The 12,075-nt window shown below is 33.3% G+C and overlaps 2 protein-coding genes across 2 annotated transcripts in view; both read left to right on the top strand.

Moving 5' to 3' along the window:
• LOC112593168 (semaphorin-1A-like) overlaps positions 1-8,613 on the top strand; it is a 62,534-nt gene extending 53,921 nt beyond the window's left edge. The window contains exons 6-17 of the mRNA XM_025337503.1: positions 3,878-3,940; positions 4,063-4,170; positions 4,258-4,447; positions 4,545-4,633; positions 4,710-4,851; positions 5,143-5,339; positions 5,656-5,884; positions 6,052-6,277; positions 6,364-6,500; positions 6,602-6,643; positions 6,736-6,813; positions 6,915-8,613. Of these exons, the coding sequence (XP_025193288.1) occupies positions 3,878-3,940; positions 4,063-4,170; positions 4,258-4,447; positions 4,545-4,633; positions 4,710-4,851; positions 5,143-5,339; positions 5,656-5,884; positions 6,052-6,277; positions 6,364-6,500; positions 6,602-6,643; positions 6,736-6,813; positions 6,915-7,288 (1,875 nt within the window). The 3' untranslated portion in view covers positions 7,289-8,613. The remainder of the gene's footprint in view (positions 1-3,877; positions 3,941-4,062; positions 4,171-4,257; positions 4,448-4,544; positions 4,634-4,709; positions 4,852-5,142; positions 5,340-5,655; positions 5,885-6,051; positions 6,278-6,363; positions 6,501-6,601; positions 6,644-6,735; positions 6,814-6,914) is intronic.
• Positions 8,614-11,100: 2,487 nt separating this feature from the next.
• The window catches only part of LOC112593343 (gamma-2-syntrophin), a 43,302-nt gene continuing 42,327 nt past the window's right edge, over positions 11,101-12,075 (top strand). The window contains exon 1 of the mRNA XM_025337731.1: positions 11,101-11,900. The gene's annotated coding sequence lies outside the window, so the exon portion shown is untranslated. The remainder of the gene's footprint in view (positions 11,901-12,075) is intronic.

Genomic DNA, 12,075 nt, shown 5'->3' with positions numbered 1-12,075 from the left:
AAATTAAACTGTTGGATGACTGTAGGGTAGGAAAATAAAAAAAGATTAAACTTGTGACAGACATCGTGGGTAGACCGGTAGTGTTTGAATGTGACAACACATTTTATGATTGATGAGCTCTGTCGGTAAATTACGAATTAAACATCTACTGCGTAGAATGTATCTATAATATAAGTTTAAACTTAATATGTTGGCATGTTTCGGGGACAAGTCGCTTTCTAATAAATTAGAATTTCAATTGCACAATTGCCCGGTGAGAACATTTCCGCAACACTTTTCATTTATATCGATATATTTTAGTTAGTACTTTGTGCAACATGTTGGAATAAAGTCTCTGTATGAAATATGAAAAAAAAAAGACATTCAAGTTACATCGAAAACTTAAAGGCTAAAAGTTTTTTTTGTATTTGAACAAGGTACGTGTTGAACTAAAAGTTAATTTTTTATTTATGTATTCTAAATAAAACATTGTGAATAACTCTAAAATCTTGGTATTTATTTTTGTTTTATGCGGACAAAACTCGATGAATTTTTTAAATTGTTTAATTTCGAAACATACTGTATACACGTATAAGAATTTATCATAACTTTAAAATTTTATCAAAAAAAATTTTGAATTGAGGTTGTTTATGGTTTCATCAGATGTACTTTCTTAGTTATAGAAAAAATTAACTGTTTTACTCATCTAATGTATAAACTTAACTAGAAAAACTTTTTTACAACATTTTTATGAAGACCTTAAAGTAATCATTGTGTAACTTAAAAGCTTGTTGTTTGTTTTTAATTCTGTTTATATATTTAGGTACGTAAGGTAAGTAGACTTAATGTAAATTAAATAAGTAAACTGCAAAAAACAAAAGGGCGTATACGAACTTCTATGGTTTAATTCATCAAGTCAGATTCAATTTATTCTATGGTTACAAATTTTCAATATGGTAATGCTAATAAAAAATGACTTAAGGTCATATATAAAAACCACCCCGTTCAATAATTTTATCGCAACAGAATGTTGCGTTTATCTATCATATAACTCATTAGTTTCAATTTACCTTATCGTGAAAATTAGTTTTTGTATTCCTAGTTATATATATTATACATATAATGAACATCTAACACGGAATATATAGATTTACTAATACCGCGTACATTATACCACAGTGATACCACTACGGAATGAGAATAATGTTTTCAATTGCGTATACTTCGTATTTTTAAAGCTGAATTGGATACTATTATCGTTTGCATCGCGTATATTCACATAACGCAGCCTTCGTTTTAAATATAGTATACGCATATATATTGTTTTCTAATAAGTTTTGCCGTTTATAGAGTGCATTGTATATACTTGATGACTCATTGACGTAATTTTTTTTGGGGGGAGGGGTATGGACGGGCTGAAGCTCCGAAACAGTGTGAAACCCACTCAAGTTTTTGGTTAAATGTCTAAACATAATATTGTTAAATTTTATTTTACAATTATACTTGTAAAATTTAAAAATACCTATTATATTTACTATAAACAAATAGGTACATAAAATATTTAATTAGTGATTCAGTTTTCAACTTGAATAAAAAAATAAACTGTATACTTCAAATAAAAACGACTATATATATAGTATAAGTTTCCATCTAGTAGACACTCGATAGTCCTATGCCGTACGTATATAAGCGTATTTATAATTTGTGTTTTGTACTTAATATTTTTATCTAAATCTAATAACTTGAATGGTCTTTATCATGTGGAGAGATAATATATATAAATAGGTATTATATTACAAACATGATTACAGAAATTATTATCAAATTTATATTTAAATAAACCATAAACGAAAAATATCAAAGAACGTTTTATCCTTTACAAGTTACGACATTACGATAATCACACGTATACTATTTTCTGACAGACACTAAAATAACGTTAACTGTGGGATTATACCAAAGATAATAAAGATATGGATATATCAACAATTTATGTGGGGTCGCAGTTATTTTGTGAAAAAGACTATTATAGTATATTATTCATGCACTTGGGTGGTTTTTCCTTCTAGTATGGAATATTGTTTGATTCATAAAAAATTCCCTTTTGATATTAATTATTTTGTTATCTATGGATATTACGAGTTCGTATAGTTCTTTACCATAAAATATAAGTATTAATCATCAACATTATTGATACCATTTAGTTTTACACGCAGTTCTATATAAATATAATAAATATAATTCTATGAGAAGAACACTATTTGTATATAGTATTAATATTATCTATATATTATATTAGATTTATTAAATTAAATAAACAAATTTAGATATGTTCAAATAGATCTCATGGAATTTTATGTAATATTTGTATAAATCATAAATTAATAATGTTATAACTGTACGTCTGTGTTCCCATAGTTTATTTTCCTATCAAAAATTGCAAAACTCCATCTCCTTCCCAGCCTTAACTTACAGTCTTGGTAGTTACGTGTATTTCGCTCTCGCTTTATACCTACTCCACATAACTTGTTTGAATTAGTTGAATACGTTATTATTTTGAACATTTTAATTCACATATTGGAAAATCGTCTGTTAAATGTCATCCCGTGTGCTTACCATTTATCTGCGCCGTGTTTAATTTCGTCCTATTATTTTTAACCCTAGTCTAACGAGTTATATATATATATGTACACAGAACTAAACGCGCGTACATAATATTATGTGAAAAAAGGGGGTGTGCGAGGACGTTGTGTACCAAAAGCGTCGTCCGACGGGCGGCTAGGTTAGTATTCAGTATATATGTATATTATACATATACGTACACGCGTTATAATAATACCCGTTACCCTATTTTATTTTCTGTTCCAATCGACAACAAAAATAAAACCAGCCGAGAATCCGTGCCGGTCCACGACCACGTATCGTTTCAATATGTCTTTAGAATACAATTATTTTATTACTATTATTTATTTTGATGGTACAGTGGGTTCGAATTACGCACTCAATACTCGTGCGTTGTCACAATTTTCCTTCACATTATCGTTCTAATGTTAAATACATTACGCTTATAAATGTATATTAAAGGTAATATATTATGACAAATAACTATAAATATTGTGTATAATATTGTTATATAGTGGTGTTTTATTTTTCTCATAGTACGTTTTATATTATTATTTTTTGTTCCGTGAAATCGAATATCCGTTTCCGCCATGCCAGCGGTATTTGGTTTCACGTTGTTAATTAATTACCTAGTTAATAAAACACGTGTAATACGTACCCGAATTGTCTATTGTTATTATGATCATTATTATTGTATACGTTTTTACAATTGTACCTGCTGCATTACTCCATACGTGCTTTTTAGCTAGATTACGAAAACGTACGATAATATCATATGTACACGCGTGGTTTCAATTTGTTAATGAAATGCGAAGTGAAACGCGAGTTTTTGTTATCAAAATATATTATTGTTTTTATCGTAATTCATAATATTTAGCACGTTAATGAATTGTTTAGATATAAAAATTAAACTATTTAATCTAAACCATTAATAAAACGGACTGGTTTACGTTATAGCTCCTATCTTAAATTATACATAGTACATTTTTATATATTATAATGTAGACAGGTGAATATGTGTAAGACCTCTACCGTTGGAAAGTCTCTGAAATAACTCTTTGTTATTATATATGTTTCCCTAAGAAATTTTAATTACAAGATAGGTTTGAGATTAAGTAATCGACCTAAATTAGATGTGCTTCCGCGTAATTGTTTTACTGATGACGTTCTAGTTTACACTAAACAATAAACCAAAAAGTTTATATGTTTTAATTGTGAAAATAAAATTAATTTATTGCATTTGTTTTAAGTGATGAATTTGTTTATATTTTTTCAGAAATACTATTGGAATTCCTCGGAAGCTAACTATGAAATGTGTCAGTTGAAGGGAAAATCTGAGGTAGATTTAATATTTTTTTCTATTTGATTATTTAATATTATTATTATTATTATTATTATTTATGTTAAAAAATTTGGCCTAATCAAATAGTTATGTTTTACATCTTTTGTATCTAATTTCAGGACGATTGCCAAAATTATATAAGAGTCGCATACAAAAAGAACGACGAAGAGCTGTTCGTTTGCGGCACCAACGCTTTTCACCCGATGTGCAAAATATTTAATTTGACCGTAAGTCATAACTCATAATAATTCATGTATACAATACATTATATATTTATATACAGCTAATAATAACTGTGGTTTTTTCGGACGTAGGACGGCACCAAAGGCATAGAGGAAATGGATGGACGGGGTAGATGTCCATATGACCCATTACACAACAGTACGTCTATATATGCCGGCGACCAATTGTATTCTGGAACCGTAGCTGACTTTTCCGGTAGTGACCCGCTCATATATAAAGAACCGATGCGGACCGAACGACTAGACTTTAAGCAACTGAATGGTATGCATACAACCGTTCACACGGTCAATGCAATATACGTATTATGTATATTTGTGTAAAACAGCTATAACCGCTTTATATTTTATAATTTTTATAGATCCGAATTTCGTGAGTTCGTTGGAATACAAAGATTACATATTTTTCTTCTTCAGAGAAATAGCCGTCGAATACATAAACTGCGGAAAAGTAAATAATATACACAGATTGCCACCCATGGCAGCTAGTGCTAATATACTATAACAATGAAATTACGAATTTGCAGACTATTTACTCACGAGTGGCCCGAGTCTGCAAACACGATAAAGGTGGTCCGCATTCGTACAGGGATCGATGGACGTCGTTCTTGAAAGCTCGGCTCAACTGTTCCATTCCGGGCGAATATCCGTTTTATTTCGACGAGATCCGTATGTATACATATTATCGTGTTTAAATATAATTCATATATATAAATATGTACATGGATGTAGCGTGGGCGGGGTAGCGGGGCAGTAACTCCTCCTGCGCTTCAAACTAAATTCTATTTCTTAAATCAAACGCTTAAATTTTACTATAAAATGTGGAAAAAGCAAAAAAAAAAGAAGTTATCAAATGCGCCCCACGCCTGATTAAAATCCTAGCTACGTCTATGTATATATAGATAAATAATCAAAGATCGCAAATAATGCATTTTTTCGACGTATTTTTTATGTTATCAGAGGATACCAGTGACATATTGAACACGGCTCTGACCGGCATCGTCGACCCGATTGTTTACGGTGTGTTCAACACACCTGTGAACGCTATCAGCGGCTCGGCTGTGTGTATGTTTAACATTAGCGACGTCATCGAGACTTTCATGGGTTCGTTCAAGGACCAGGAGGCTATGGACTCCAACTGGTTGCCTGTGAAAAAGGTATGGCTTGTATATAATCGCTCAAATCGCTGCATCATATACGCATAATGATAATAATACATCAAAGTTAATTCGTTCTCTTCTCTTGTGAAAACCCATTATATTATAATTCCGACTATTGGCAAAAATTAAGGAAGGGGATTTGTTGACCTTACACCTATTTATTTTGTTGCGATTATTATCATTATGATCTGTCCTCCTCAATAATTTAGACTGTTTGCGTCTACGAATATATAATTACACGTTTATGCGTGTCATCGTGTATTCGTGTACAGTATATTTATTGTTCATTTTTTTTAACAACTTTTTTTTATAGATCCCTGAACCCCGTCCCGGGATGTGCGTAGAAGATAGTCGAACACTGCCTGACATAACAGTGAATTTCATTAAAAGCCATTCACTGATGGATGGTGCGGTACCGTCGTTGTTCTCCAAACCGATTTTTACTCGGATATCGCTCCAATCCAGGTTGACCAGTATCGCAGTGGATAATCAGATTTCCGGTCTAAAAGGACAGTACTACGACATTTTGTTTATGGGCACAGGTATACAATAACGCTTATTATACGATTCCCGACAGTTTATGATACATGTGTAATACTAAGACTATATTTGTGTTAAAAAAAGTTCCTAATTGACTTATATAAAATACGACTTCGTAATACACTGTAATCTATATAATATATACAATAACCATTATGTATGTTTGTAGACGACGGGCGATTAGTCAAAGGCGCTTTGCACACAAACAATGGTCTGCCCGAGTTCATCAACATCGAAGAAGTAAATCTCACCTCTAACAACACGAAATCACTACCGGTCCGGACGTTAAACATCATTAAATCGGTCGATGGCAAACCGGGACGAATAGTGATCACGTTCGACCAACACATCATTTCCGTGCCGTTGGACCGGTGCTATCTGAAAACGACTTGCCAGTGAGCATAAAATAACTATTTTATTAATTTACGATTTTACAATATTGAATAAGCGAAAGAGGTTTTAATGACTCTGTTATCCGCAGAGAATGTATCGATCTACAAGATCCATACTGCGCGTGGGACGGGTCGCATTGTGTTAACCATTTGGAGATCAAGGGTTCGTCTAAACAGTATTTTATTCAGTCTATCAGCTCGTCTCAGAATAATGTTTGTCCGAAAGGTATGTATACTATAACATCATAATTTATGAAAAAAAAAAAAAATACAACCGTTGATGTGTTTTTAATACCGTTTTCGTTTTTTTTTTTTTTCGTTTTTCAGTACCCTTCGATGACAAGTTCGGACATTCTTCGTCGTTGGACGGTAAGTGTCTAGGCCTTGACCGTTAATAGCTTAACCTCGAATTATCATTAATCCTCTTATTATTATATTAATCCTACGTGTATTATATACAGATAACAATATCGACTCGAACGTGCCGATGTGTCCGTCGTGTGCTCCCTGCTACACCGAGAACGTAATCAACAGCGAGAGTGAGTACCGCCGTCTGACTGACATCATAATAAATAATATCGTTACACCAAAGTTCTACGGGATAATATTAATATTATTATTTTATCCCCGTTGTGCGCAGGCGTTACCGACAAGACGTCCGAGATGCCAGTGATCTCGCTGGGCGACGTCATCGGGCTGCTCATGATGATGTGCGTGCTGGCCACGCTGCTCGTCGGGTTCGTGGCCGGTTTCGTGTGCTCGCGGTACTTTCGGCACGCCGCCGATCCGTTTTCGTCGATGGCCGTTCACGCCCATCACCAGCTTAACCGACTGGCCGATATGAACGGCGCCGCGGAAATCGGCACCGCGCCGTTCCTGCCGTGCCCCAACAACAAGGCGCCGATCAACCTGCTGGTGAACGTGACCAAGTGCAAGAACGACACGCTCGAGAAGAACTTGGACTCGGCGGTCGAGAACAAGACCCTGCAAAAGGTCAAGAAAACGTACATATGATGTGCGCGCGGGCGCGTGTGGTGTACGAGCGAGTGGCCACCGACCGACCGCCGCTTCCGGTTTCGTCTCGCCCGCGGGGACCGGATCTGGCCGGGGCCCGGTGGAGAAACACAGTGACTGATTTCTGCGACCTGTGCGCAGCCGCGCGTTGCGTGCCGGCGTACAGCGTATAAGATGATATTATATTATGTTATTATTATAATTACTATTATTATTATTATTATTATTATTATTATTATTATTACTATCATTATCATTATATATTGGTACGGCGGTTGGTCGACTGGTCGACGGCGAGACAAGGCGGTTAAAAGATCTCAGACTTAATCAAAACGAAAAAATTAAATAATATACTATGTATATTAAGTATGACCGTGTTTATATATGGATACTGCAGTATATATGTTCATGGAACGGCAGTTCGCATAGACTTTCGCCGAGTAAGTCAACCGACGTCCATTATTAAATACCTTTACGAATGTTGTCAGCACGACTGCACGTCTAACGCGATATGACACATTCCTTACAGTAAAATTACATTATGAGCTTATTATTGACAATTTTTATTATTATTATTATTATTATTACTACTAATATAACGCAAATTATATTATATTATAACGTATGGTACGATTTTGGATATGTTGTACTCCGTGATGTGTTTTTATCACGAATTATTGTTGTTAAGACTTGAGATATGTATAGACACGTCCGCAGATATATTATTTATTATGCATTGATTTTATGTTTCAATATTATTGGTGTCGTCATTATTGTAACGATAACTATTGATTATATATTTTTTTTTTTTTTTTTTATTAATAATTTGCGTTGACGCCAGCAAACGCGGCGGTCTGTCAACGGACTTAGAACTTTGAAGAGGACCAAATGTTTCCAATGACTTGTAAATTATATTATATACTATACATATTATATTATGAGTAATTCGGTGTAAATCGTACTCGATGTATTTTCGTGAATTATTATCGTTATTATTTAGTTTTATTATTTTTGCGAATGGACACGAAACTTCTTGGGATAGTGTCATTAATTTTAACTATGAGGATTTACTATTCCCCAATCACGATCACAAAAATCATTGATGTGTAAATGAAAAAACGAAAAATGTTAATTAATGATAATTATAGATGATATACAGTATTATTATTTTCATAAGAACTCAAATTTTGTTTGCGACAACTATGTACAAGAACAGTCCATTGATTAATGATTTCTTATGTGCAATACACAACTGAATGCACGCCCCTTTTTTGATCTCTAAATGTAATATTCTTTAAAATTTAAGTGCCTTTTGTAATCAATGTTTTTACCTTGAATAGGATATTAATTGTATATTTTTACTATATTTAAGTATGTTGTGCATTATATTTATTTATATTAATGAACTTCCAATATTGTAATTAGGCCTAAAACGATATTTTACATGTTTAGAGTAATAATATTGGTTACCACTGTTTATATTTATTTATGAATATACATAAAAACATATATAGTTTTTATATTATAATCTGATTATAATTTACATTATTAATTTTTGAACAACTAGGTTATTTTTTATTTTTTATTGTCTATTTTTATATTTCTTATTATTATGCTTAATATGTTAAAAAAATTTTTGTATGGACCAGTGCATTTTATGCACTAAGAAAATGTATAGAATTATTATTGTTGAAATATAGTGCCTTATAAACAGTTAACACTGTTAATATTTTTATATTTTAATTTGTTCATTGTAACTAGAAATTGTTGTTAAATTTTAATACTATGGTACAATAATAATGGGTAAATCTAGAATATCTTATCACATACAATATACTTACCTAAAGTTTTAAATTATATGCTGAGATAGATATAATATAATTTTACATTTTATCCTTCTTTTACATATAATTTATTAACAAAAATAAATATTATATGTTATATCCATCTTACAAGTGCGTAACATATCAAATTTACATTTAACTTTGTAAGTTTAAATATTAAAATGGATTTACCGACTATTTAATTTAAAGGTAAAGTTTTTTGTAATTTATTAAGGTCTTTTTTTTTTTCTTGATATTTTAATTCTGAATTATGTATCAGAAATTAGAATATTAAATATTATTACTAAAACATTTTGTCTATGTGTCGATAGTTCTGGGAATGAATCTAATTGTTAATGAAAAAAGGGGGTGTGCTAGATACAAATGTATTTTTTGAATAGTTCGCATACATTAGCAAAGATGAATTAAGTGGGTTATGGGACCCACAACAAAACCTTTCCAAAATATTGAGTTATGTTTATGTTTAAAATCAGCGTGATATATTATGGTATTATTGTATAAAAAAAAAAGATAAATATTTGTAACTCGAGACATGAATTTATGGACAATTTTAATATAAATCGATTTAAAATTATTTAAACGATTTTTTTTATGTAATTGTATACTTACTAAAATAATACAGAATTCGATCAAATTATATATTATTTACTTCAGTGTTTTATTTAGAACAGAATTAAAAACCAATCATTCTAAGTATACTTATGTTCGGCTTTTAAGTGTAAATTAGTTTCTTGTAAGAACAAAATATCTTATTTTATTTATTGTAATAACATAACGTGCATTAAACGGGCGGTACTAGTAGCGTTCTGGAGCCTCTCACTTAATATTAATGGTTGTTTACTATGTTACTAACATAACAATTGTACGTGACCTTACATATTATGACGTATAAATTGCCTATCAAATACTCCTTAAAATCAAGATAAGACTAGCAAATTATAATATATTATAATAACAATGTTGTTTAGATTTCGATAAATATGGGGGGGCATAGCTTTCACTTTGAGAATCTTTATTTATTAATTATTAATAAGTTATTAAGATTTTTTACATGTTTTATAGTTCTAGTGTGTGTCAACCTGATTTTAAACCTTATTAGTCAATTATTGAAGACTAATTACAAATGTATCATTGAATCACTGTACCAGAAAGATATTTAGTATCTTTACAAGAGCCTTCAAGATATTCCGGCATAACACAGCTATCCTTTACCATCTTATTCCACATTTTTTTTCTACTTGGTACATTCAATTGTATAGAGTTGTTATTTGGTATTCATATCTATTTTGTGATCAACTGCAAACTGAGTAAGTCTAAAATTGCTTTCTTTCGTTTGCAACTCTTTTTTATATGACTATACTTTAATACGCGATATTGATGACTTTGCATTGATCATCTTACTTCTTAACGGTACTCTCAAAGTCCCCGATTTTATTATTTTCTATTTCCTTCTATATATTTCACCCCATTTCACGAAAAACCAGTCTTTATTTTCAATTCCTACTCATCTTACCTCATAAGAACACAACCAATCATTATAAAATGTTACACCGGTTTAACTAACCATGGCTTAATGTCACTTTTATTTGTTTTTACTTAATTTTTATATTCTTGTTAACATAGTTATCTAATGCCTCTCGAGGTGTCTAATTATCAAACAAATAAATCTTCTACCTAGAACGTATAGTTAAATGAATTAAGTAAGTCCTGAAGATTTTAGGTAATTTAATTGTAAGACGAAGACCATAAAAATACATTCTATATATTATCTTTAATATTTGAAACATTTTTTTTTTTTTATGTTTTTATGTATTATGGTACTTGTATATAGGTATTTCGAGTATTTACAAAGTAATACAAACATAATATTCTTTAATACGTAACTTAATATAAATTCTAAATTAAAACAAAACAAAAAAACATTATAATTTTTGTATACACAATAATATCATAATAGCGTACAACGCGTTTAACTATAGTTTTTTTTTTATAGGTTTTTAAACAATTTATTTTGTACGCGATAATAATATCAAAATATATACTTCTACTGTATTATAGGCAGGAAGTGTACACACAAACGACATCATGACGATTACTGAGGACAGGTAGGCAATAATGTTATGTTTGTTGTCATCGTTTACAGACGCGGCGGAACACTGCAGCAGCCGGTACGGATCGGCCGCGCGCGCGATCGACTACGGTTACCAAGTGTGCCGTTCACGCGGTTTTCTCGGCGCTGCGGTTAATTATTTCCCGTCGGCCGTTCATCCGCACTGATCCTGTTAAAATCAACAGACGAAGTCGGCGCGTGAGGGGAAATCGAAAACTTTTCACGCGTCACCGACGGGCACGTCGCGCTTGCCGCCGCGTATCAGGTAACGTTCGCGGCGTCACACCGCGGAAAAGCGCGCTCGTCTGCCGGTCTTCACGGCGCATGCCGGGCAGCGGCGGCGGCGGCGGCAGTCGGTCGCCCACGGACACGCTATAAACTTATTCGATTATCGACCGACGGAGCCGCCGCGACCGCCACAGCAGTCGCGCCGCACTATACCAGCGTACCGCCGCCGCCGCCGCCAGTAGTAACGCCGTCTCCGGTCGGAACGCTCAACGTTTGGCCGGCGCGCGCTCGTTCGGTCGTGGTGTGTGTGCGTCGCGTGCGATCTCCTCCGGCGTTAGGCGCGTGTGATGACCGTCGTCGCGGTACCGCGGTGGTGGTGAGCTGCAGGGATATCCGGTCGGGAAAACCGTCGAAAATCAGTCTGTTGCGGGTAAGTCGTCCGGCCGGCGCGTATTATTGTTCATATTATTCTTTGCAGGGGTTGACGACGATAGCGCGACGTGACGCGGCGAGGTGCCTGCAGTTACGTCTGCTGCAGGATATCCGGCAGCCGGGCTTTCTGCTGGTTGTCGATGAACTCGTTGATCATGTTGTCGACGGCCTCG

This window comes from Melanaphis sacchari, unplaced genomic scaffold (genome assembly GCF_002803265.2).
Source record: "Melanaphis sacchari strain LSU unplaced genomic scaffold, SCAv2.0 Contig1_pilon_pilon, whole genome shotgun sequence".
Taxonomy (NCBI): Eukaryota; Metazoa; Arthropoda; class Insecta; order Hemiptera; family Aphididae; genus Melanaphis; species Melanaphis sacchari.
The sequence above is the reverse complement of the archived record's forward strand: the minus strand, read 5'-3'. Positions and strand labels throughout refer to the sequence as shown.